The 27,137-nt window shown below is 37.5% G+C and overlaps 3 protein-coding genes and 1 long non-coding RNA gene across 6 annotated transcripts; 3 read left to right on the forward strand and 1 right to left on the reverse strand.

The window, feature by feature from the left end:
• Nucleotides 1-574: 574 nt before the first annotated feature.
• Nucleotides 575-3,556, forward strand: LOC141768093 (transmembrane protein 205). Of its 3 annotated transcripts, none has more exons than XM_074636033.1 (4): nt 575-691; nt 2,033-2,268; nt 2,537-2,700; nt 2,800-3,556. In XM_074636033.1, exons 2-4 carry the CDS (start codon nt 2,169-2,171, stop codon nt 3,100-3,102), a joined length of 567 nt encoding a protein of 188 aa, XP_074492134.1. In that variant the 5' UTR covers nt 575-691; nt 2,033-2,168; the 3' UTR covers nt 3,103-3,556. The 3 variants fall into 3 exon arrangements, with proteins under 3 accessions (XP_074492134.1, XP_074492131.1, XP_074492133.1); XM_074636030.1 differs by having other exon boundaries at nt 612-755; XM_074636032.1 differs by lacking the exon at nt 575-691 and adding an exon at nt 1,252-1,295.
• Nucleotides 3,557-7,798: 4,242 nt separating this feature from the next.
• Nucleotides 7,799-8,520, forward strand: LOC141768095 (uncharacterized). The gene is made up of 2 exons (XR_012593994.1): nt 7,799-7,866; nt 8,345-8,520. It is a non-coding gene; the product is annotated as an uncharacterized LOC141768095 (long non-coding RNA).
• Nucleotides 8,521-8,976: 456 nt separating this feature from the next.
• On the reverse strand, nt 8,977-21,303 carry slc35d1a (solute carrier family 35 member D1a). Its single transcript, XM_074636034.1, has 12 exons — nt 21,097-21,303; nt 19,206-19,239; nt 18,725-18,811; nt 18,546-18,613; nt 16,776-16,847; nt 16,540-16,608; nt 16,197-16,299; nt 15,469-15,561; nt 13,234-13,301; nt 12,885-12,963; nt 11,755-11,837; nt 8,977-10,857 (listed from the first exon to the last, which is right to left on the reverse strand). The coding sequence occupies exons 1-12, from the start codon at nt 21,204-21,206 to the stop codon at nt 10,752-10,754; spliced, it is 972 nt and encodes a 323-aa protein (XP_074492135.1). The 5' UTR covers nt 21,207-21,303; the 3' UTR covers nt 8,977-10,751.
• Nucleotides 21,304-24,592: 3,289 nt separating this feature from the next.
• On the forward strand, nt 24,593-27,133 carry aqp12 (aquaporin 12). The gene is made up of 3 exons (XM_074636042.1): nt 24,593-25,297; nt 26,683-26,799; nt 26,874-27,133. The coding sequence occupies exons 1-3, from the start codon at nt 24,703-24,705 to the stop codon at nt 26,999-27,001; spliced, it is 840 nt and encodes a 279-aa protein (XP_074492143.1). The 5' UTR covers nt 24,593-24,702; the 3' UTR covers nt 27,002-27,133.
• The last annotated feature ends 4 nt before the right edge of the window (nt 27,134-27,137 follow it).

The raw sequence follows: 27,137 nt of genomic DNA on the forward strand, positions 1-27,137 counted from the left end.
AAAAACATAGTATATAGCATGTCGAAATTATCATGAAAAAAAGTCACAGTATAGCATGTAGAAAATTGTCATGAAAAAAAGTCATAGTATAGTGTGTCGAAAAAGTCATACTATAGTATGTCGAAAGAATATTCATAGTATAATATGTCGATAAAGACAAAAAAAAGTCATAGTATAGTATTTCAAAAAAAGTCATACAGTATGTCGAAAAAAAGTCATAGTATAGTATGTGGAAAAAAATTCACAGTATAGTATGTCGGAAAAAGTCATAAAAAAGTAATAGTGCAGAGCATTCAATGGTGTCAGCATACCCGAGAGGACCGTAACACATTGTTTTTCTTATATTTTATTCTTCTATGTTGAAAAAAAGTCATAGTATAGTATGTCGAAAGTTTTCATGAAAAAACGTCATAGTATAGTTTTTTCAAAAAATTTCATGAAAAAATATCATAGTATAGTTTGTCGAAACATTTCATGAAAAACATCATAGTATAGTTTGTCGAAACATTTCATGAAAAACATCATAGTATAGTTTGTCCAAATATTTCATGGGACCTTTAATGTTTTGTAACTTCCGCCCCTCATGCTCTCGGCTCTCACTGCGCATGCTCCGTACAGCAACAGCACTGTGGGCAGTTGGTTCCTCTTCAGAGTCAGAGAGTTAGCAGCGCTGCTAAGTTACCATCAGCAGGTGAGATCACTGTCACAGACCAACACATCCAAACTACAAGCTGTCCGGAGGTTCAACAACACAGGTAACCTTTAGAGGCTTTCACAGTCTGTATTAAAGTTATAATGTGAGTTAATGTAATCTTAAGATCATAAACATGACAGATACTGACTTTAAGAGCTGCTGAACTTCAGCTTAAAGTTTCAAAGTGGAGCTAACTCATGCTAGCTGCGGCTGCTGCTAGTCAGTGTAGTTCACCTTCTACAAACTAAACAAACACTAGCTGGTCATTATAATAATAATAAGAGCTGGAGTTAGCTGCTGAAAGAGCTTCTCAAAGGTGACTTTGAAGATCTGGTTTGTCCTCAGTCATTAACATGAAGCTGCTGCTGCTGTTTCTGTTGTTGTTATGAAATCACTGTTTGATTTTAGCTGCAGACTTTGAGTTGTAGCTTCTTTATTTAGTAGTGTGAGTTACTGCATGGAGATGTGAACATGCTAGATATTAAGGTCAGGGTACACTGTGTCCTGCACTGATTTGACAGAAATACAACATTAATCTGTTGTTTTTTGTGTTTATTTGAAAAGTTGTGTCCCAGTAACAAGAGGTGGTTCTTATCTAAAGGTGTGGATGAGTACACTAAGTCAGTGTACACACAGTTTGCTTACTGTATGTTGCATCCTTATAATTATGTGACAACTTGCAGGCAGGCAAACTCAGTATCTTCCTTTTAAATCTCTTCTTAAGACTCACTTTTATGTTGTTTCTTAACTGATGGTGCATTGTTGAAACTATTCATGTGATTTTATCTTGTATTTATATGATTTTATCTTGTTTAGATCTTAAGTTCTGGATGTTTATCATGCTTTTGCACTTTGTAAACTTGTTTTGAAAAGTGATATATAAATACAGTTATTATTATTATTATTATGCAGTTTAGAGCTGCACAATTAATCCCATATTAATCGAGATCACAATTTTGGCTTCTCACAATTAAATGAACATGATCGCCTGCAATATTTACGTTTAAAATGTGCGTTCAAATCAAGCGTTTCCTAAACTAACAGCCAGCCACCAGCCGGTCTATTTTGGGTATATATGTTATCTATACAACTAATGTGTTTATGATTAAATTAAGAGCATAAAATGTATGCAAATTTTGCTCTCAAAGTGCACCACATTGAAGCGTTTAACTTTAAAATGTAGGTAACAAAAGGGTATGGTGTGTATTCCTGTATTCTTTTTATTTTAGTGTGAAAGTGCAATAAAATATATGTTGTCGCTAAAATCAATGAATAATCCTGATCTTAATATTGGCCATAATCGTGCAGCTCTAATGCCTGTATTGATTATGTTTGCAGAGGCTCTGGGGTGGAGCATCGGGTGCCCTCCAGACAAGCAAAAAAAGCAGAAAGCATTACTGGCCTGGCCGGACGGAGCTGTTTTGGAGACTACAGTGGAGTCCAGACCGGAGAAGAGAGAGGCCGAGGAGGAAGCATGTCCACCGACGAGGAGCCCACGTACACAGTCAAGCTGATGCAGCTGCTGCTGCTTTCCACCTACTGGGGGATGCAGATCTGGGTCACTTTCATTTCAAGTTGGTACTACACACACACACACACACACACACACTGGATAAAAGTACATAGAAACACAAGGTAGAGCATCAGTCAAGCATTTGATTTGATGTATGTGTCTGAAATTATGAAGAAACGTAAATACTTACTCTTAATCTTACTCCAACTGTGACTTAAATCAGATAGAAATCATCAGAAATGGCTTCTCTTAACCTTATTTTCAGAATATTTCAGTCCATGTAAAAGTAGTCCCTGCAGTGCTAACGAGTTGTTCTGTTTTCTGCTCAGGCTTTGTGATGGACAACCACCTGAACAGACACACCTTTGGGTTCATCCAGAGTCGTCTCGTCCCGTTCTACCTCCACTTGGGTTCAGCTTGTGCCTTCTTTAACCTCACTATCTACGCTGTGTACCATCCCTGCGACATGCTGGACGAAAGAGAATCCTTTCAGGTGTGTTTGTTTGTTCCCAACAAAATCACATCACGTAAAAAAACCAAAACATTTTAGTATATTTCTTTAATCTCTGATTCTACTCTCCCTCCCTTCCAGATCTTCATCTTCTTCGTGTCGGTGACAGTTGCGGCCGTCAACGCTCAGTGGTTTGGCCAAATGACATCAGAGATCATGGCGGACATGCACCTCATCGAGCAGGCGTGCGGATTGGGACAGGACATCGGCCTGTCGTCGAACCGCGAAGCTTATGCCAAGCTTTGTGAGACGGACGTCAAATACAGACACCTCAGCGGTCGTCTGTGGCTGTACAGACTGCTGTCCTCGCTCTGTAACCTCTGCTGCATCGGCTGCAACTTCTACAGTCTCTGCTACATGGCCGAGAACCTCGGCAAACTTTAAACTGACAGCTGGACTGTTAAATCGTTGAAAAATAGAAGTCACTCCCTTACAAATCCAAACTCTCTATTTTTTTGTATCAAAGCAGTAAGTTATATATTTAATACATTAAGTCTTTCTGCCTTATTAGTTATGAGATAAAAAGTCAGGTAAGCCTTGTTGTTCTTGTGCCTTAAGGATTAATGAAAGGATAACCGCCATGCTTAGATTTTGGCCCTAGTTTTTTGTTGGTTTTGAGACAATCAGGGTCAGTAAAGTTGCAGACAAATCAGTTCCTGCAATGAGTAATGCCTCACCTTTCACCTAGTGTGGCCTAGTGTGTAGAGCACCTGTGAAGTGAAAGGTTGTATTATCTTTAGAGCTCCTGGCTGCTTGCTGCTGGTCTGACAAAAAAAAAAAAAAGGGTTCAAACACTTTTACTACATGGTATACAATCAATACTGCTCTTTTAGTGCATCCCAAACACACTTGCACCTGTTGGGATTTGTTTATTGGTATGTTGGAATTAGAATTTATTGGTGTTCATAAACAGTTTAAGTGTATTGGCCTGTAATGATGTAAGGATGAATCGCTGTCGCACAGCAGGTTGGTCTAGTTGTGAGAGTAGAAAGGAGAGTATTGTTTAGACGATGTGAGTCTATTTCGACTAAATGTCTGTAATGATGATAATAATACGGAGACCCCAGAAAATCGCAGTGGGGATAAACTTTCTGAACTAATTTTGCGCTCATGTACCATAACTTTTCAAGTGTAGTTCAGAAGGAAAACCGTTCAGGGGCTCCGTACAGCTGTCTATTTGAAGACCTGAATGATATCTTTGCACTCAGCCCTTTCACTAATCGTCCCAGTATGACCTTACAGTGTGCCTCAATTGAAATTACATCACATCTATATATATATGTATATATATATATATATATGTGTATATATACGTATGTATATATACGTATGTATGTATATATATATATATATACATATATATATATATATATGCATATATATATATATGCAGTGGGGATAAACTATATATGCATATATAGATATATATACATATATCTATATATGCATATATATATATATATACATATATATATATATATGCATATATGTATATATATATATATATATATGTATATATATGTATACATATATATGTATATATATATATATGCATATATGTACATATATATGCATATATGTATATATATGTATATATGTATACATATATATGTATATGTATGTATATATATATATATGTATATATATGTATATATGTATGTATATATATATATATATGTATATATGTATGTATGTGTTGGTGAAGGAATTCAAAAATGTACAAAGCTGTCTAGTTTGTAACTTGAATTCCTGAAGTGTGTTTTGCTTTCTTCTCTAACGCCTCCATGTGCCGTATGTCAGTCTGAATGTGCTCAAACATTATGCAGCTGTGAGGGGAAATTACGCTGCCGTGACTGGAATCAAAGCCAAATCATATTTGAGTTGTACTCGCACTACAGATGTGTTCTGTGCAGTACACTTCTCAGGTTGTCAGTTAGTCATTGTTTGAATAGCTTTGCCTTGTTTTGTTTGTTTTGTGTGCAGAGACGATCTGGGGTCAGATTAGTTTAAAGGAGCAGTGTGTAGGATCTGGCGGCATCTAGTGGTGAGGCTGCAGATTACAACCTACTGAAACTTCTCCCGTGTGAAAAGCGTAGGGCTGAGTATTGCAAGTCAATACCTTTTTAAGGTATCAACCGAAACGACTAGGTACCAAGTAGTATCGAAACTTCTCCAGTCAAGTGATACCAGCGATCCTTAGATTGGAGAAGAGTTGGAAACATAACACGGCGCCAAAATGAACTAAATGTGTATTATTTCTGTAAAAAAAAAAGCCAAACGACGGTGGGCACGTAATGTAATCGGTGTTTGCCCGACCGCCGTGTAACTCCGACTACCGCGGCAAGTCTACTGCGAATGTCTCTATCTAGAGCCAGAGTTTGATTTGTCCGTTCTGGGCTACTGTAGAAACAAATAGGAGGACCCGCTCCCTTTGTAGATATAAACAGCTCATTCTAAGGTAACGAAAACACAACAGTTCTTATTATCAGGTGATTATACACTAAAGAAAACCTGCTTATTAATATTATATTCCATCTCTGCCAATAGGTCCCACTAAATGCTACACACTGCTCCTTTAACAAACCTCTCCATGGAATGACTACCCCTCTTTTTTTGGTAACTGCGTAGGTGAAACTCTTCAATCGATGTGTTTAAGTTCCTCTAGTTTGTGTTGGCCTGTAATACATGTCCATTAAACCAAAAAAGAAAAGCCATAAGCATCAACAGCACGTCTGTAATCAGGGCAGGAGTAGGTGAGTACTGATTCTGAAACTTCTTTGTTGTTTTTCCTTTAGTTTGTTCAGGCTGGACTGATGACGGTGCTTATAATGTACCAAAGACAATGCAATATTACCTGGTTTTAACCTGCAGACGTCCTTTTTTATTGTGCTGCGTGTTCGCTCGGCCAGTTGAAATTCATCTAAAATTTGAAAGAAAATCAATTGACAGTTTTGTGCATGAACACAAAAACGTGTACTGTTTAAGACCCTTTACATGAATTTGTGGATATTTATGCCAGTTTCTTAATGTGTTTGAGATGATGGGTTATAATTGATTTGTGTAATAATACTGAATGTAAGTTGCCTAAGACCAGTGAGGTCAGAGGTCATGAGCGGTCAGGAGTGGTTGGTAGTGGGTTTGTATCAAAAGATGTTTTGACATTTATGTTTTTTATTTTGTTTTGTATGTTTTGTGCTTCACCTTTGAAATAAATGAACACGTGGTCAGTTTATACGGTGTGATGTGGAAGTTTGCTGTACATAAAATGGCCACACAAATTATATTATTTAATTTATTTGTAAGATTTGAAGAGGTCTGATTTTGGTGACTCCTAGTGGTAGAGAAAAGTTTTCACAGGGACAGTCTCAGAACAAGATAATAATAATATTAATAATAAGACTTTGACTTGTTTTTTGGACTTTGTAGTGTTCCAGGTAACTGTGAGTAGCGCATTTTCCCACTTTTTTCTCAGGACCTTAGAAGGCAGAGTTGGTAAAGTATGAGTTAATTCAAATCTGCTCCCTACCCACTTCCACTCTGTTTGCACGTTTGCATGGAGGGTATATTAAGTGCCAATTAGCGGGGAGTGGAAGTGGGTTATAAAACCCTCCAACAGTGAGTCTGCATCAATGCTAAGAGGGTAGGGTTTAAATACAGTGGCAAGAAAATAAATATCAGAATCAGGAGGGAAATTGAGTTATGTTTTGCTTCCAATCTAGAATAGAAATATAGGCCTATATATATATTAACATAGAGAAAATATAAATAAGAAATATCTATAACAGTGCAAATAATAATGCTGAAAAGTAAGATCTATTAAGTGTGTAAAAATGCAAGAATACTATCAAATAAGAATATTAGTTTAAATATACTGTATAAATAAATGCTGTATTAATGACAGAATAAACCAGATTATTGCACAGCTAAATTATTGTATGAAATTTTCTATTACGCACGAGGGTCACGAGGGCGCGCCTCTTGGTAGCTGATGCTGGAGGATCATTCACGTTTTTTTGTTGTTGTTCTGTTTCCCACTATCCTGCTCTGTCTTTCCTTTCCAGCTCTTAAATTTGCTTCTCCAGGTGCTGGGCGGTTGCTGAGTTGAGGGCAGTGCAGAGTAGCCTCAATCGATGTGTTTAAGTTCTTCTAGTTTGTGTTGGCCTGTAATACATGTCCATTAAACCAAAGTAAGAAAAGCCATCAGCATCAACAGCACGTCTGTAATCAGGGCAGGAGTAGGTGAGTACTGATTCTGAAACTTCTTTTTTGTTGTTTTTCCTTTAGTTTGTTCAGGCTGGACTGATGAAGGTGCTTATAATGTACCAAAGACAATGCAATATTACCTGGTTGCAACTAGACTTCTGCTCCTCCTCATGGCTCTGTTTTCAGAGAGCGTTTTTATTGGCTGTTTATTCAAAGGAGGCAGCTGTCAATCACTTGCAAACTCTGATCAAATATGAATCAATATTATGTTGCTGTAATGCCTATTTCTCTCCTCAAATGTTTCCAAAATCATCTTGTAGTGCACTGTTCAGCTGTAAAATGAGAAAGTTTGCTGGTGGGCGGTGCTTGGTATTTCCTCAACTGATCTCAACATGGCTGCCGGGTCACAAACGTTCTCATTTTACAGCTAAACAGTAAACTACAAGATGTTTCTGAAAACATTTGAGGAGAGAAATAGGCATTGCAGTAACAGATTATTGTTTCATATTTGATCAGCGCTGCCTAGTTTGACCGGAGTTTGTGAGTGATTCACAGCTGCTCCGAGACGGCAAGGCTCCAGCTCGGCTCTGATTGGTTGTTTTCCTCCGGTCTGTGAAATCTTGCAGAGGCCGTTAGGAGCACTGGAGAACACAGAGGCACATGATTTTTTTCAGATTACCTGTCTCATGCACTACTGTCAGGATATAGTGACCGTTTTATAAAAATAACTTTTTTTTAAAATCACATTTGTTCCAGTTCTAATACTTTGTATGCTAGGGCGCTTTTTGGTGTCTGATGCTGGAGGACCATGTTCTTAATGATTTTTTGCTGTTCTGTTTCCCACTATCTTGCTCTCTTTTTCCCTTCCAGCTCTTAGATTTGCTTCTCCAGGTTCCGGGGGGTTGCTGAGTTGAGGGCATTGCAGAGTGGCCTTCTTGGAGAGAGGTAAGAGTTTATGTCTAACTAATTAGAGCACAATTTGTTTGTTAATTGACAAGATAATTAGTTTGAACGTTAAAATGTGTTTTTATGAAGACAATGGAGTAGAAGTGTTGCTGGGTCTCTGTGATAATCTCTTGTGAAGGGCTCATTGCCTGGGTGTGGAATATGGTCTCAAAAAAGTACAAAATACAAGTCTCCCTTAAAAATAATCCAAGGCACACTGTAGTGTTTGAACAAAATGGCAAAAACTGTTTAAAATGACCTATGCGTTGCGACCGTAGGTCATTTTAAACAATTATTGCCATGTAAAATAAAGGCATTTTAATTATGTTCAAACACTACAGTGTGCCTTGGATTATTTTTGAGGGAGACTTTCCATTTTGTACTTTTTTGAGACCATATTCCACCCATGCAATGAGCCCTTCACAAGATTGTGTTATATTTATGGTTGTCTGTGCTTTCTTATCTTCTTGTCTTGCAGACCAGAGGAGTGTATGGGACAAACCTGGGCCCAGTGTGCACCACGAATAGAAGCCTGAGCGTGCAGCCGTCTGTGTTGGCAGGTCTCCTCCACATTTTCACACATACACCTCCCATACATTTGTTAACTTTATTTTGACCCACTTTTGGTGAATAAATAACATTATTTAGTAAGTATACCCGTGCGTCTTTTGTTTTTTGCAACAGTTTTAGAGCCGGGTGTACAATTTAGAAGCCAGAGTGACTCACAAAGCAAATTTAATGTGTTTTAATGAGGGGCCATGTTATGCCAAAAGGGGGAGGCATTGCGCTACTGTAGAGTACCATCAGCTGCAAATACAAACAATGCCTCAGTTACAGAACTGAGTGGCATTAGACGGTCTGAAATTAAAGAATTACTTATTTGAATGAGACAAAATAGTATTAAATAACACACCATCCGCCTCAGTAAGAGCTTCTTTCCTCAGGCGATCAGGTTGTTGAACAGTTGACGTGCCGCACATGTAATATATTGTGTGTAAGGCAGAGGGCGCCACCGAGCACAAGCATTTCATTGTAATTAATACATGACAATAAACTCGGACTAAAGTTGTCTGTTAACAACCTAAACAACAAGTCCAAAAGGAATACTTCATGTCAGAGGTTTTTTTTTAATGCAAAAATACATCCTTGTGTTTCAGCTACAAATCCATGGTTACTGTGTTTGAGATGAGATCAGCATCAACAATTCACCAAGCCACCTACAAAATGAGTATTAGTCTAAAATAAAAGTAATAAATATAAAATGATGTAGGTAAAAATGTAAAAAAAAGTCAACGCTCGTACCGGACTAATAAAAATTTAGAAAAACATTTCTCTTGTAATACTTTAAAAACTTGAAACGTACATTTCAGAAGAATACAATAAATGTAACAGGCGGTGAGGCAATTCAGTGTCACCCTTTTTTTGCAGGTGCTACCTCAGTTGAAAGTGCGATACCAAGAAAAAAAAAAAGGACAAATGGATCCTCTTGTACAAATAACAAACCATAAGTACCGCTTGTTAATACTGCATAGAGAGAACCAGTTACAGCCCAACAAACATTCTGTAATACTGAGGGAGCAAAATGTAAACTGTGATCTTAAATTATCTCCCAAAAGGAGGCGGCAGCATTTATTTAAAGCCACAATCCTTGATGGGAGCTTCCAGCCCACTGCCCTTCCACTTTGGTTGTTTGAAGGATGAGGTTAGATCACCGTCATTACCGTTCGTCCGTAACAAGCTTGTAACAACAGTGTATGCGCAAAAAGAAAATGTACTTAACGGGATAATGAGTGTCAGTGCATCTCACTGTGCTTAGAAGGCATCTAAAGTTACATTCCTTTTAAACAGCAAAAAAAAATAAGGATTGTGCCTTTAAAATAACTATTACTTAATAGTCCCATGATTCGTAAGTACACACCCGTGCATAAAGGGATAGTTCGGATAGTTTGAAGAGGGGTTGTATGAGGTACTTATACATAGTCGGTGTATTACCTACAGTAGATGACCCCAGTTTGAAGGAACAGACAGGAGTACCAGCACGGAAGCAACGTTCCGCAAAGCAACTGCTGTGGACGAGGACAGCAGCAAAACATTATGGATCGCAGTTTAAGAGTACGTTATATTTAGAATGTTTTCACCGCTTTACCTTGCCTTCAGACAGCGCTTTCTGATGGGAACTGAAGCGGTTATCTATACTCTCTTCAAAGCCACCAGACTCCATTGACAAAAACAGTAATTTTACCTCACAGAACACAGAGTTGCTGGCCAACTGCTGCCTCGATCAATATTTTTATTTGTGTTATTGTGTGACTTTGGTGTTTTAAAGAGTTAGTTTGAATTCACCAAAGTCACACAATAACACAAACAAACTAACCGATCGAGGCAGCGGTAGACCAGCAGCTCCCGTGTTCTGAGAGGTAAAATTACTGTTTTTGTGAATGGAGTCTGGTGGCTTTGAAGAGAGCATAGATAACAGCCATCTGACAGCGATCAATTAGTCTGTGTTAGTGTGCCTTTGGTGAATCCGAACTAACCCTTTTAAAACACCAAAGTCACCTCAAACAATCCGAACTATCCCTTTAAATAACTGTTATTCTAGCTGTTCACTCCTGTATTCAGGAAACACTATGTCATCCCAACTTTTAAGGTTCTGCTTGTCTAAGTGTCAGGAAATGTAATATAAATAATATTGGTTCCCTTGTTCTCGATGCGTCACATGTACAGTATCAAAATACAAATATTTAAAAAGAAAAACACCATCTAAAAACCACACCGTGTCCATCATCCCATGCCGTTGCTGCTAAAAAATACTCCATAAATAAAAAGTTGTATTAAAAATAGAGTTTTCTCGTTCATCAGCATAAAAATAAAATCCAGTGTCTCTGTCATACAACCACTTTGCCCTTGATGTCCAGCTTGGTGATTTCACTCGCTTTGTTGGACTGCTCCTCTGTGAGAGTGATGTAGGAGTACACCAGGCTGCCCGCAATACTGCAAGGACACAGACAGAAACCGTGTGTAAGAATACAAACACGTCAAGGACAAGGACACCAAATGAAGCAAAATACAAGATGTTGGCATTTAATCTGACCTTCTGAAAGGCTGGATAACAAAGTGTTTAGTGAGGAGATTTATTTGTATTTATGTGAGAGAGAGAGGGGCTAAATATGAAGGCCCATTTCAGCCAGTAAAAGATAAAAATGAGTTGAAAACTTAACATCCGACAGTTGCAGGCAAAAGTTTGAAAATCAAGTTGTCATTTGTTTCATTCCGTGTAAAATTAAACATGTTGCAGCACATCATCAGTCATACAATCCATCATATTTCCAAACAAGATCCAGCATGCACACATGTGATATATCCTGCAGCCGATTGGCACATTAGCATCAGTGATCTCAGTGTCAGCATTGGCCTTTCCCTTTGTTTCAACAGAGACACAGTTCAGGGAGGACCAGTCTGACTCAGTGGACCCTCCCTATTATCTCAGTTGTTTACAACCAGAAATGAGCACAATCTTCAAGCTAAGAAGCTACATGCATAACGAATTAAGTGACATTTAATGTCAATTCATCCAGTGGATGTTGAGACATTTGAGTCTGGACGAAAGTGGGGAATCGAGCGAGCCACATTTCCAACCATAAAGCAATGCCGTTAACGTGGTAATATGGTATTTAAAGCCCCCTCTCATGTTTATATGTAACTGATTCAATCTGTTGTGTGACCATACAATTCAAAATGTGTCCCGGGATGCCAGATGGGTGAGGGTTTATGTTGGGGAAAGATTCAGCATAGGGACGCAAAACAACTTGTGTGTGTAACTCTATTAAATCAATCCATCTATGACAACTAGACATTTCAGCATAAATTAGAAAAATAAACATTTCCTACCTGATATTCAAACCTATGAAGTTGGTCCAAGAGAAGATGTAGTCTCCACTGAACACCATCCCAATGTACGTCACCAGGACGTTCTGCAAAATGGAGAAAATATGAATTAAGCTAACTAAGTTTTTTATTCATTTAGGGCATTTAACAAAAGAACGTATATTGTTAAGAAGTGAAAGACAATTGTTCGTTCCATTGCAACGTCTACGCCATTTTGGACTGAAAGCGACTACCGGACGCCAGTAAAACGTCCGCCTACAAAGTGCCGTACAAAAGTGAAACTAAATTATTTCTATTCTATTGTCATATTTCATGTCTTTACTGAAATGGCCTGGGATGAACAATACAAATATAAATATACATACTATTTTAGCTACTTACTTATTTATTAAACTTTTTGCCCGGCTGCTTCCCAGAAGAGCATAAAGTCAGCGATGGACATAAATGGAAGTGAGAAAAATCCAGCAAACAGATTTTGAGAGCAATCTCAAACTTTTTCATGTCAAGGATCCAAAATAGATATCCAATAGACCACAGACCATGGATGTACAAGAGGTTGTGTCCTGTGTGTTTGCCCTGTGTTAAACTACATTAAATTCTGTTTATGTCATGCTACTAGCACTACTAGCTACTGGCCAATAGCCGGTTGTTTGGGAACAGAGACGTTAATACATCCACCACGGTACAGGCTTACAGCATACAGCTCATGGGTGTATTATAAGATAATAAAAGTGATGAATTACAGCCAATATATCCATTTTTATAGCTGCATACAGCTAGCAGGAAGCTGGTGCAGTTGCGTGGGTCTGATGCACGTTCATTAGGCCGAGGAAAATAACTCTGGATTCAGCAATTAGTTCATTTTACAACTTTTAGGACATAATGATTTAAATGAGGGTTAATTAAGTGTTGGTACTGGGAAGTTGATTTACCTCAAAAAAATCCTCCTCTGATTTACAAACATCTCTTTATACATCCCTAGCCATAGACTTATTGGCGTTTTCAGTCCAAAATGGCGGCAGTGCTACAGCAGCGCCATCTAGCAGCTGTTGTCAAAAAAAGCACCAGAGTTTCATCTCTTTGCTTCTTTACTCTTTGATTAAACTATTACTTCACACAAATCTGCAGTTTACCTTGATGCAGCCCACGATCGTAGTTGTTAATGCAGAGTTGTATTGAGTACAAAGTACCGTGGAATACATCAGAACAAACCTGTAAAACAACCATGTCATCATATCACACACGTCTCAACACATATTGAAGCACAAAGTCAGATTTCACAATGTTATTGCGACATGTTAGACAAAGGGTCTTTGCGAGCTTCACACTGTCAAGCTGTGGCCTAGAATCTGGTTTTCAGCCACTGATGTAATAGCGACACCACAGATATTTGGTATAATCCAGATGTTCAATTCTGGCACAAAACACAAGACTTGGCATGCGTCGTTCACATCATACATAAACTTTGGCCTGTATTCTTACCCCATGATGCAAGAGAGGATGAACTGGGCGAGGAAAAGCATGTCTGACCAACCATCATATTCCACTGCCTGACAAGAGAAGCACGGCATAAGAAACAACAGAACTCTAAAACACATACATAACAAGCATATAAAAAAGTATAAAGTAAAGCAAGATATGTAGGCAATTGTGTTTAAAAAAATAATATATATATATAAATAATAATATATAATAAATAAATATTAAATGTTGTAAAACAATATTAAAAATAAATGTAGGCATTAATTAATTGATAACATTTTGTGGCGGTACTGAGTTCCCCAGACTGTAGTTGATCAGTCAGAAGACTGAAAACAGTTCCCATCCACATAATATAAAATAAAATGCCTCCTTAATAATAATAATGATAATAATAAACAAATACCTCTTTGATAATGAACAAATGCCTCTACAATAACAAACAATTAAGGAAACTGAAATATTGGTTTTATTTTTCCTTTTACCCTCCTTTAAAGTTTTCCCAAATAAAATACACTAAAAGAAATGGGTATAAAGGGTTTCATTGAAAATCAACAAATGAATAGAATAACAAAATACAGCCTGCAGGCGTTATGCTATCGTGAGGCAAGCCAGATTCTTGCACAAATAGCACCTAAACGACCTAGTGCAGGTAACCCAATTGATTGGTATTTATTTTGTTTCCCCAACTAGGATAGTCAACACTCTCAATAAACAAGACACAAAGAGCACAGAATCTCAAAAGGGCCTAAAACAGACCAGAGTTTCTGGCTTGGCTGATAACACATGTTGCATTTAGTGAAGGAGAGATCAGAATGACACTGGTTGTGCAGTTTCTCTCCTATTTTAAGCCCTACAGAAAGGGCGTCGTTACACCCAAGCTGCTCTCAACTATCATTTAAGAGCCAGTCCTCACACCCTGCGCAACAGGTGAACTGAATAACCCTCTAGTCACTCAGCAACTCAACCAAAAAAACACCAGGAAAAAGGTAAATGACAGCAAGCACCAGAGAATTGGCAGCTGCCACAATTTGACATAAATTGATATTTCTGTTTTAATTTGCTTCTTTATTTATTTATCTTTGTATTAATTCCCTTATTTATTTACTCTTCTGTTGTATTTATTTACTTTTTTTTTCTTCTATTTATTCATTTATTTATTTTTGGAATTATTTTTTATTTATTTTGAAATGTAGTATTTACTTATGTATTTATTTATTTTATTTACATACATAATTTTATTTATATACACATATATTTCTGCACAATTTTTTCCCTTTGCATTTCACCCCTTATTTATTTCCCCCAAAATTATTTCTGTATTCTTTTCTTCACACATCTCTTTATACATGTCTGCCTCATTATGCAAATGAGGGGGCTCTATACATCCCCTCTATTAGTCAACTAAGATTTCTTTAACTAAGATTTCTTTAGTCGATTAGTAATTTTTTATGCTTTTTTCATGCTGAATGACTTTTTTCCAATAAACTAATGATCACATCTCTGGTAAACACCAGATTTAAAGTGGTGCTTTTGATTGATTCTTTGTGGAGAAACTCAGTTTTACACATCTGTCAATTAAATCAACTAATCGATTAGTCAACAAAATCGCATGAGTGTTAGTCCACTAAGAATTTCTTTGGTTGAGAACAAACCTATTTAATAAAAAAAAATTAAAAAAAATCACGTCATTCCTTGTTTATGTGTATTTACTGGCATTCAGTGGTAGTCAGGAAATTAAGTGAGCACTGCAGAGTTGTTGATCACGTTTTAGGAACTAACTCTTACGTACTTACAAAATCCAACACTGAGTTTCCAATAGCTTTAAAAGGTAGTAGTCTGTATCTTTACTGAGGTTTTCCAGTCAAAGGGGGCTGTGGGCGCTGCTGTAATAACTCTGCTAGGTGCATAATAGCAGCTTTGTGCCTTTCTGGCTGCTGGGCCCCAGCTGGGCAAACCAGAAGGTCTCTGCCAACAGTGACCAACTAACAGACAGCCCATATTTGCAGCACACACCCACGCTTACTCATATGTGCACTCACTCCTATTTGGGAGTAAAACCTTAAAAATAACTGATCAGCACCAACTCAAGAAACTAACTACAAAGACTGTTAAACTTGATGACTGTTCAAACACATTTCACAGATCTTCCATGAATAAGGAGATTCGAGTGAAGATAATTAGAAATAGCGCTAATTAGGGAGAAAGATCAAACAACAGAAGAGCCAAACTTCTTACCTTCTGCATATCTCCAGTCACGTGAGCCAACAGCACGGTAGGAATGATCATAAATAATGCATTATAATACAGCAATCCATATTTTCCCAACTCCTGTGAGAAAGAGCAGAGAAACAGATGGGCAGGAAGCAACAGGAACATGAAAAATAAGCAGAGCCAGAACAGAGAGGGTTATTCACAAATCTTTGGGTGCATTCCTCACTAACTAGCGTACAGATGTCACACAGCACGGCCAGCCCAGCCCACTGCACAACCTAGAACCGTCTGATTCTGTTTCACGTGGCTCCATCTTTCACTCTCTCGCAATAATATCACTCACACACACACACCTCTCTGTCTTGAGCCCTATTAGCAGATGGTGCTCTACAGACATCACAGACTAAATCTGGATTCAGTTCAGCGTCTGCTGTAATGTGAGAACTGAGCAGTCTGTGCTTGTGTGACATAAAAAAACGATCAAAACAAGCTTCAAGCCATTTGTGACTCAACAGTCAAACTGTAATTACTGTTAAAAATAATGCAATAAAACATGCAAAATACATAGAAAAGCAGCACTTTCTCTACAAAAACAGATATACAGCAGTGATAAACCAACTCATGGTGTACACTGAGTACTTTTAAGCCAGACGCTCAAGGACAGTTTATGTTCTCTATATCCATCAGCTCAATGCCAAAAACAGCACCAGCCCAACAATGGTAACTATTCATCCGATGGCGCTGCCACATACCTTTGCATCTAATTTTTGTTTCACGTAGGCTCCGTTGGCTGCAGTCAGCACGTCGTTCATGAGAATGTACACGTAGCCTTGCAGGTCAAAGGACAAGTCGGCACTACGAAGGGAGATGAGAGAAAACGAGGTAGTAAATACGTGTTCTGTCACTCACAATTTAGCTTTGGGCATGCTGTGTTTCAGAAGAGCTCCTTTAACTAAAGATATACAACATGTGTAAATGACCCTAAAGACAATATCACTTAAGCGAGGACATATATCAGGACAGGAAAACCCTTTGTAGTGAGGGTAATTCTAGTTTGGTTAACAGCCGGGGACACCTGGATGTTTCAGGACTTACCTTGCGGCTATAAACGCCCCGAGGATCATTGTAAATACTGTCAGCTGGACTGGCCTGGAGAATTTCTTCCTGCCAAAGGTCAGACAGCAGAGCAATGAAATTCAATCTGGCTGCTTTGAGCTGTACATAAAAGCCACCAATACAGTACAAAGAGGGTGGCTTGGTGTCCCACTTTGAGTAAAAGGACCAGGAAGTTATATCAGAAAAATGAGTCGTCATGTGCGATGCAATCTTACTTGAGCAGAAATCCCTCAGCCAGCATCGTGAATAAGATGGAGAACCTCCTGAGGACAGTAAACATCGGCAGGCTGGTGGAAGAGGACACAAATTGCTTTAACTTGGCCAAACATCAACAGCCATGCCCAATGTGTCAGTTTTAAACTATTCACTAGGATCCTGGTATGGCAACCTGAATGTCCTAAACAAAAAAAGACTGGGTGACGTTGTTAATGGGCCACTAGAGCAGCAACGATTAATCCATTAGTCGTCAACTATTAAAGTAATCGGCAACAATTTTGATAATTGTCTATATGGTCAAAATTCAGGTTTCCTCCTCTAACTGACATATTTCAATGAATCCATTATTATAAGTCATGCCTTTGTTTCTGAATTTGGTCAAAGAAAGCTACAAGAAGTTCATAAAACAGAAGAAATAGAGTATTATTTTTGTTCACTAGGCATTAATCTCTTTCACATTTCATTTGATACTTTTTTAATGTTCACGATCAAGGTTGTGCTTCAATTTAAGCTTTTACAAACTAATAAACACAAACTTATACACAACACTAAATTATGGGTCCCATGGACTCTGTATCAGTTATGCATGTGACCCTCTGCTTCAACTGTTATTTGACTGTAGAGCTGCAACGATTAATCGATTATTTGTTAATTAATCGCCAACTCTTTTGATAATCGATCGGTTTGTATGAATATCTTTGAGTTGTGGACAAAACAAGACATTTGAGGACGTCATCTTGGGCTTTGGGAAACACTGATCGACATTTTTCACCATTTATCGGACATTTTATTGACCAAAGAACTAATCAAGAAAAAAATAAACCGATTAATAATCAATGAAAATAATCATAAGTTGCAGCCCGAGTGGCCAGCAAGATCATCGACAAGCAGCAGTCCTCTTTGTCAGACATCTTTTATCGCCAGGTCTTAAGGAAGACAACATTTTTTAACCAAGTTACTGGTGTTATTTTGATAATATTTAACAATTCAGTAAAGTCATATCTATGTATTTATTTGTTTTGTTTTGTTTTACAAAGTTAGGGAAGCAATGTTTAAGTCAGGCGTGATGTCTTACTAAAGAATGACCCCAGTCACTTCCACACAATGAGGCATACGGCTTAGTAATCAAACATTGGTATCGGATCGGTACTTGGATCGGCCGAAACCCAAAGCCCAGGTATCGTTATTGGTGTCTGGACTGAAAAAGCCGGATTGGTGCAGCTCTAAAATTTACTTTGTTGTTATTCTTTTTCAAATTAGTAGCCAATGACGGAAAAGAAAAGTGATAATACTAATGATAATCATACTCTTAGTCATAAAGATAACATTATTACTTAAAAAAAAATGTGACGACATATAAAGAAATAAACAGACAACAACAACAAAAAACCTTCAAGAGTGGACATGGACTCATGTACGTAAACAGAAAAATATCAACAATGACAGAAAGCAACGAGCTGACAGAAATAGAAATATAGACTTCACTGTTTTATAGTTATGTGTGTACTGTCATTGAGTGTGTTTACATGTACATGAATGACCCCTTTATGAGGCTAACCCAAGTTATTCCGGTTACTCCAAAAACCCAATCATAAACGGGTTATTCATGTCCATGTAAATGCACTCAGTGTTTATTTGTGCTCTGCTGCAAGCCGAACTTCCCCCAGGCAGACAATAAAGAAATTAATTAGATCATGATGACACTGAATGAACTTCCCTTTTAACCATAATTCATAAACATAAAAGATAGTTTACAGATGATGACTTACTTCAGCCTTTTGGTTCCAAACAGACCAGTGATTTGATTTCCCACATAAAGGAGAGGTAGAGGAAACGTCTGTACAAAATACAACAACAGGTAAACATTAATAAAAAATACTGCCATGGTCAACTGAAGATATGATGGATGGATGGATGGATGGATGGATGGATGGATGGATGGTCTCACCTTGCGAGGTATGCTCTCATCACAGTCTGGGAAGGTGATCACCCTCGAAGCCTTGCCCACCCACAGCACAACCACTGTGGCCAACATCTGCACACACATTCAATAAAAAAAATTACTTAAACTCTGCCTACTTTAAGATAGGATAAGATATAAGATATTCCTTTATTAGTCCCGCAGTGGAGAAATGTGCAGTGTACAGCAGCAAAGGGGATAATGCAAAAAAACAGGATGCATCAGCTAACACAGTAAAAAAAGAGCTAAACAAAGTGTAACAAAATGAACCATTTAAATAGAAGGAAGGATAAAAATAGGCGCAGTATATACAGTATTGACAATAAAACGACTATTAACAAAATTGCACAAGTGGAAAATGATATTGCACAGTGAGAATGAACGAATGAATGACTGAATGAATGAAGGAGGGATGTGTGCTTGTAAACTGATAGCAGAAAGAGGGCATTCAAATAGGCGTTCAACTTACTTGTCCAATTCCGACACATATTGAAGAAGGGAAGCTGGAAAAAAAGTTTGAGTTAGTCCCAGTGAACGTAAAGGCATCATACAAGCTGAGCACTAACCATGTAGCTAACCCTCTTAGCACTAGTAGGTTATTTGTTTGTTTATTTGTTTTGCACAATTTAAGACTATACAACATAACAAAAAAATTAAAATAAATAATATACAGTGCAGGAAGAGGCAAAAAAAAAAACTGGGCCTCCACCTAGAGACAAGATTAAGATAAAGAAATAATATGACTACATAATAGTGATAAACAATTAGGACAAGATATATATAATAACAATACAGTAAATATATTAAAAAAAAGATAAGTGTGTGGAAGTGTATGGTTAGTGTTTGTGAGGAGGTTATTGATTTAAATATCTATAATGATTATTATGGTATATAATGATTATTATTAGGTTAAAATATAGCTTCATGTGCTACTGTAAAGTGAAGCTCTTCCTATTTCAATCCTTGCTAGGCAAGGCAAGGCAAGGCAGCCTTATTTGTAGAGCACATTTCAGCCACAGGGCAATTGAAAGTGCTTTACATAAACATTCAAGAACATTGCGACCAAGGGCAAAGAACATTAAGACATAACTAAAACAGTTATGAAAACATTAAAGATTAGAAAATAAAAACAAGCTAAAAATAAAAGCTAGGATAGAAGCTAACATAGAATACAACACAAGAGTAAAAGCTCTAGTGCAGTATAAGATCATTATCTGGTTTAATGAAAGGCAGCAGCAAACAGGAAAGTTTTAAGCTTTGATTGAAAAGAACTCAGAGTTGGAGTTGGTCCTGCAGGTTTCTGGGAGCTTGTTCCAGATATTTGGTGCATAATATACTATGACTTTTATGATATTTTCATAACATTTTTTATGGCATACTATATCATGACATTGTTTCTGACTTTTTATGACATATTTTGCCATGGTATACTCTATTATTAATTGTTTTATATCATGGCTTTTGTTTGTGACGAACAATATAATTTTTTTCATGGCATACTATATTATGACTTTTTAATGATATTTTCATGATATTAAATTCTGACTTTTTATGGTATACTATACGACATTTTTATGATATAATATCATCTATTTTATGACTACTACTACAACAATCACTACTGCAACAACTCCAAAAACAAGAACTACAACTTCCTCAACTACTACAATTACTACTGCAACTTGTAATACTATTTATATATAATATTTGGTGCATAAAAACTGAACTTCTGCATGTTTAGTTGTGACTCTGGGGACACTAAGCAGACCTGATCCAGATGACCTGAGAGGTCTGGATGATTCAGAACATAGCAGAAGATCAGAAATGTATTTTGGCACCTAAACCTTTTAGTGCTTTGTAAACCAGCAGGAGTAGCTAACCATGTAGCTAATAACACTAGTAGGTTAAAATATAGCTTCATATAATGCTACTGTAAAGTCTTAACAAAGTCTTAACAAAAAAATAAATTAATAAATTACAGTGCAGGAAGAGGCAAAAAACAACCAGTGGTCTTATCTGAAGCCTCCACCTAGAGACAAGATTAATATAAACAAATAATATGACTTCATAATAGTGATAACAAACAATTAGGACAAGATATATATAATAAAAACAATAACAATACAGTAAATATATAAAAAAAAAGACAAGTGTGTGTGTGGAAGAGTATGGTTAGTGTTTGTGGGGAGAATATTGAATTAAATATCTATATTGATTATCATTAGGTTAAAGTATAGCTTCCTAGAATGCTACTGTTCACAACTTCTAGTGGCTAGCTTAGCGTAGCTTAGCAACGCATGCTAGCTTGTTTAAACTACCGTTATAACAGTTACAGCCGTTAAAGCCGTTAAAACCGTTACCTGTAGTTGGTGAGGACACTTTTGTTCACCACGACGATGAGAAACGAGCTGACACCGTAGAAGCCAGCAGCAAACAGCTTCAGGAACAGAGTCGGAGGATGGTCCGCCATCCCCGAAGACTTCTCCTTCTCCTTCTTCTCTGAAGCTCTCTGGCTGCTCTGAAGCTGATTCTGCCATCACTACACTGAAGCTAGCACACACCCACACACACAAACCCGACGTGATGACGTTGCCGGTCCACAACTTCCGCCTCACGTCCGAGGTAGTGATGTGTGAGCCGAGAACGAGCCGGTTCAAAGAGCCGGCTCTTCTAAGTGAACGATAATGCTTTCCACGCTTCCCATTCATTGGCTGTATTCGAAACCGCATACTATATTAGTATTACGTAATGATTTGGCCAAAATGTAGCATGTAGCATGTAGTATGCAGTATGCGAACAAAAGCGAAAATCTACAGTATGCCAAAAATACCCGGATGTTGTACTGATTTGGAAAAAATCTCCAGTATGCATCGGACCAGTCTACCTTGCCTACTGTATCCCACAATGCAACGCGCTGGACCACTACGGGCTACAGGTACAAAAACAACAGCCAAAAACGGCTCGTTTTTTTTTCCTTTTTTGTAGCTATTTCATCACTAAATTCACTTCTGAGAGTTTTTGAGGCGAGAAATCAACTGTGTAGATTATTAATATAGGCAGTTTTACGAATTAGATGGCGAATCGAACCGTGACAGCTAGCTAGCACCCGCCGGGGTCGCTACCAGCCAGCCGGGTAGTCACGCTCAGAGACCGCTATGAGCTGCTGGAGCTCTCTAGAGACCGGTCTGTAGACAAGAGGCTTTGATTTCCTTGTTGACGGATAGTTTGTTTAAATATCACAACACAGATGTCCATTATAAATTAACAGGAACCTGTAATCATCTGCCTTTTTGGAATTGAAAAGCTCCAAAAGCTTGCTGGAGAGCCGGCTACAGAGCAGCAGAGTGGAGAGGGAAAGAGCAGCCTCTGACGGGGCAAAGAGATACCTGCTGAGACAACATGACCCTTTTTAACATTACTCTAATATCTGTAAAGAGATCAGTCCTCTGTTTAGTTGCTGTAACTGAAAAAGCAGTTTGAATAACGTAAATGTTGTGGATCAATATTTTATATCTCCTGATTTGAAATCCGGGAGAGGACAGCCCACAAGGGAAAGTGTTTGACAATCAAGTGGTAAAACGAAGAGCCGTTTGGGAGCCGAAAGAGCCGGCTCTTCTTGGTGAGCTGAGCCAAATGATCTGGCTCACTGAAAAGAGCCAAAATTCCCATCACTAGTCCGAGGATAGACTTAACACGTCATATTACAAAGGGTACAACGCATGCGCAGTCTGCAGTCACCAAAATTTAGCCAATAGCAACGACTCCAGTTACACTACGCATGCGTCGTACAACATAGCTCAAGACCTTTGTCCTAACCTCTTTCAATAGGCCTTGCTCAAGTCTGAACATTCAAGATTCAAGATTCAAGCCCTTTATTGTCATTGTGTAGTACAACAAAATTAGATTGTGACAATCCCATAGGTGCTAAAAAAGATAATAAAATAAAAAAAGAGATATAGATATAGATATATATATCTATATCTATATATATATGAAATATAATACAATATAAAATATAAAAATACAATATGTATATTGATGAGATGACAGTTTCGCCAGATTACAGTTTTGCCAGATTATTGGACAAAGTATCCGTCAGATATTTATATAATCATTGCAGAAAGTGACCAACGTGTTATTGCACATTTACATTGCACGTGTTCAACTCAGACAGAGGAGATGTCATTAGCATTCAAGTAATTTAATTTTTTTTTATTTTTAAAGATACTGATTTTAAAACATATTTTGACTATGATTGAAAGCTTAAAACCCAAAAATTCTAAATTGACCAAAACTATTAAATTGTTTAGACATTCCAAATTTATTCCAATTGTTTAGCTGCCCCCGAATGTTTTCTGTTTGTTTTTTTATTTTGTTTTGTTTTTATTCATCTTTTCCTTTCCTTACAGTTTATTTGTTGTATATTTTATAATTTATTTGTAATCTTATTATTATTATTATTTTATACTGTAAGGTATTTTTGGTAAGAACTGTAATAAAGCATCTGAACATGCAAATATATTGTATTGAACTTTTGAAATAAAATACTATAAAAACAAAAACAAAAAACGTAGAATGGAAAAAAAAATCAGCTAATTTAACCCTTTCTTTCATGCGTTACTTATTAAATATCAAATCACAATGTTTTTAGTAATGTTTGCTTAAGGGGCAACACCCCATACAATTAAATTTCCCTATTTGATTACTTTTATTAAGGCAATTATTTTTGGTATTACAAGTTTTCTGAAATGTTATGTTTAAATTTGCAAAGAGGTCATTATCTTATTAAATATGTGCTAATTTGCATATATTTCCAGAACAGAAATCTGGACTTGTTGACACATTAGAGTGAAAGGTTTTCACAGAGGGAATTTTGGAAATAATCCATATATCTGAAAATACTGACAGCCATATATAAATAAATTTATAAATCTTCGCCATGTTTTTAGGAATAAAATGTTGTATAAATCAAGCAATGGAGGAACAAATCCCTCAGTAAAAACCTCCAGAATTTAGACAGATACATTTTCTGAAATGTTATGTTTAAATATACAAATGAGGCATTATCTAATGCTAACTTTTGGTGAATTAAGGAGAAATCTACAGACGCAAATAGACAAAGTAGTAAAATAAACATCTAAATGTGTTTTTTTTGGCTGGGGTGTCTCGCCCTAAAAACAAGTGAAAAATCATGCCAATAACTTTTTTTTTCCCAATATGTTATTTTGAAGGAGTTGGACACGTAACAATTGATTCAATAGAACTCAACATAGATCCGAAAAGAAAACATCAAAACATTTTCTATGAGCAATTTTTATGAATACACATAAGAAGATTAAATAACGACAAACTAGGGCTGTCAATCGATTAAAATATTTAATCGCAATTAATCGCACGATTGAACATAGTTACAAATTTAATAAATACGTTTTAGAAGAAATTAGTGCCGTTAAAACAAATTTACTTTAACGCGTTAACTTTGACAATTTGATGGTCACTGTAAACACCTTACTCTTTAGACCAATGCCGCCATATTTTCTACTGTTTTTGATGAAACCTGCTTGCAAAAATGTATTTGTGTGCACTGGACAACATAGCCTAACTTCCCCTAAACTTTTGAATCCAGAGGGGGGACTGTATGCATTTTAATAATTCTTCAGCCATTTAGTCCTATAGAAAAAAATAACATATGTTATCCTGTAGAGAGAGAGAGGAGGAAATCATTTAACCAAAGCTGTGATCTAATTATAAATGACCACTGGATGAAGGCCAGCTTCTTGACCTGACCTTGTTTCAAGGTCCATGTGTATTTTAGCAGGTGGTTGTGGGATAAAAACCTGACGTGTCTCTGATAAGAAGTGTTTCTCTGCATGCGCCACGTTGCCAAACAGACAGCAGAGTAGTTGAGTCAAACCCTCATTCATTTCTTTTGGATCAGAAACAGTAGGGGACAGCACATCTGAGCCATGTCTGGACTCAACGCATCCCTCGGATACTTCCTGGCTGTTGTCATTTTTGCAGCCTTAGTCCGAGTGCTCCTTAAAAAATGGCCACGATTTAGCTTCATTGTGGAGTTTGCATCCTCTTTCATGCTGGTGGCATGTAGGCTGGAGGTGCAGACCATTGTGGAGGTGGGTGAGTGGGCCGGGGGTTTGGGTCCTGATGTGACTTTAACCATACTGTTCGTGGTGTTGCTGACCCACGGTGTGATCTGTGGCAGCGCATCGGGGAATCCCACTATGGTGGTGCTGAAGTTCCTGCAGCTGGAGGCCACCACTCTGTCCACTCTCCTCACCGTTGCAGCCCAGTTTGTTGGTGCCCATCTGGCTCTTCTTGTAGCTGGATACTACTGGAGTCTGGAGCTGACCGACATGCACATGATCAAAAACCTGATGGCCAGCTCGTGCAGCACGTCTCTGTTGGTCTCTATGCTTCAGGGGTTTTTCACTGAGTGTGTTTGCACGCTCATCTTTCATCTGGTCCATCTAAACCTGCTACGCAGATCTGCTCTGATCCGGGTTCCCCTGATCGGCGTCCTCCTCACCTTCCTGTCCCATACAGGTAAGTTACAGGTGAACCTGGACACTGCTTAATCATCACTCTAAAAAAGGCTCAAAAGTCCTCTCATACAAAGACACATTGTGCTTGTAAATGCAGGAAAATGACTGGAATCCGAAACGAATATCAGAAAAATACGCAACTCCACTGGAAAATCAGTGCATCAGACACACTCTTGTAGATCTGTTACGGCGCAGTCTATGTGCAGTATCATCTGTCTGTGCATCCACATCATGCAAACTTTGTCTGTTGCCTGTCACTTACTTTAAACGGTAGCCTAAATCACCTGTAAGCTTTGTTTCCCCCTTAAACTTAAGAAATACATTGGTACCAACCATGTCGTACAAGCTTGTCGGGAAGGAAGTTAAATAACGCTCCAAACTTACACTAAATTTTGGCGAGGAAAACCTGTCATGGCCATTTTCAAAGGGGTCCCTTGACCTCTGACCTCCAGATATGTGAATGTAAATGGGTTCTATGGGTACCCACGAGTCTCCCCTTTACAGACAAGCCCACTTTATGATAATCACATGCAGTTTGTGGCAAGCCATAGTCAAGTCAGCACACTGACACACTGACAGCTGTTGGGCTGCAGTTTGTCATGCTATGATTTGAGCATATTTGTTATGCTAAATGCAGTACCTGTGAGGGTTTCTGGACAATATCTGTCATTGTTTTGTGTTGTTAATTGATTGATAAATTTTTTTTTGTATTATTTTGCGATTAACTATGGACAATCATGTGATTAATCACGCTTAAATTTTTTAATTAATTGACAGCCCTAATATTATTTTTAGTTTGTTCTAGTAATCTCTTTTACTGGATATTTCATTGATAGTTTTTCTGATGTTCACAATCAGGGTTGTGCTTCAATTTAAGCTTTTACAAACTTATACACACAAACGTATGAGTCTCTTGGACACCACCTCGGTATCAGTCATGTATGTGATCCTCTGCTTCAAGTGTTATATGATTGTGGAGCTGCAATGATTAATCGATTAGTTGTCAACTATTAAAATAATCTCCAACTATTTTGATAATCGATGAAAAGGTTTGAGTAATTTTTTAAAGAAAGAAAGTCTAAATTCTCTGATTCCAGCTTCCTTAAATGTGAATATTTTCTGGTTTCTTTACACCTCTATGACAGTAAACTGAATATCTTTGAGTTGTGGACAAAACAAGACATTTGAGGACGTCATCTTGGGCTTTGGGGAACACTGATCCACATTTTACAGACCAAACAACTAATCAAGAAAATAATCAACAGATTAATCAACAATGAAAATAATCGTTAGTTGCAGCCCTATTTGATAGACTTGTGTGTCTGCTTCCACTTTCTAATAAAAAGCAACTAACATAAACTTTATTTGTCCCTTCTTGTTTTGCAGCCAGAGGCTACACCTCAGCTTACATGAATCCCTCCTTGTCCTACGGCCTCACCTTCCACTGCCCTGGATTCACCTTCTCACAGTACGCAGTCGTCTATTGGCTGGGCCCTCTCACAGGTAAATCACATCAAAATTAAATATATAATTATTAAAAGTGAACACAATGTTTACAGCGAATGTCTGTTTTCTAGGCATGACCCTGGCTCTTCTCGTGTACATGGGCCATATTCCTCGGATCTTTGCCAAGAACCTGATATATTTTCAGAAGACGCGTTTCCGAGTGCCAAAGGGGGACAAAGGAGAGAAGAAGAAAATGTGAAAGAAACTATTCATTTTATTTCTTTTTTCAATCAACCTTTAAGGAACAGTTCCTGACAACAAATGGTTAATGATCAAGATATTTTTACTGTACAGAAAATGTTAAATATTAATAATAAAAGATATTAATGAATATT

This window comes from Sebastes fasciatus, chromosome 5, assembly GCF_043250625.1.
Source record: "Sebastes fasciatus isolate fSebFas1 chromosome 5, fSebFas1.pri, whole genome shotgun sequence".
NCBI lineage: Eukaryota > Metazoa > Chordata > Actinopteri > Perciformes > Sebastidae > Sebastes > Sebastes fasciatus.

What these genes read in the sequence shown, in the direction of transcription:
- aqp12 (XM_074636042.1), top strand. Translation starts at nt 24,703, where the DNA reads ATGTCTGGACTCAACGCATCCCTCGGATACTTCCTGGCTGTTGTCATT. An exon ending in CACCTTCCTGTCCCATACAG is followed by an intron (nt 25,298 to 26,682) that starts GTAAGTTACAGG and finishes CTTGTTTTGCAG; the next exon opens with CCAGAGGCTACACCTCAGCT. An exon ending in TTGGCTGGGCCCTCTCACAG is followed by an intron (nt 26,800 to 26,873) that starts GTAAATCACATC and finishes TCTGTTTTCTAG; the next exon opens with GCATGACCCTGGCTCTTCTC.
- LOC141768093 (XM_074636033.1), top strand. Translation starts at nt 2,169, where the DNA reads ATGTCCACCGACGAGGAGCCCACGTACACAGTCAAGCTGATGCAGCTG. An exon ending in CTGGGTCACTTTCATTTCAA is followed by an intron (nt 2,269 to 2,536) that starts GTTGGTACTACA and finishes TTTTCTGCTCAG; the next exon opens with GCTTTGTGATGGACAACCAC. An exon ending in ACGAAAGAGAATCCTTTCAG is followed by an intron (nt 2,701 to 2,799) that starts GTGTGTTTGTTT and finishes CCTCCCTTCCAG; the next exon opens with ATCTTCATCTTCTTCGTGTC.
- slc35d1a (XM_074636034.1), bottom strand. Translation starts at nt 21,206, where the DNA reads ATGGCGGACCATCCTCCGACTCTGTTCCTGAAGCTGTTTGCTGCTGGC. An exon ending in TATGTGTCGGAATTGGACAA is followed by an intron (nt 18,812 to 19,205) that starts GTAAGTTGAACG and finishes ATGTGTGTGCAG; the next exon opens with ATGTTGGCCACAGTGGTTGT. An exon ending in TTCATAGGTTTGAATATCAG is followed by an intron (nt 10,858 to 11,754) that starts GTAGGAAATGTT and finishes GTGTCCTTGCAG; the next exon opens with TATTGCGGGCAGCCTGGTGT.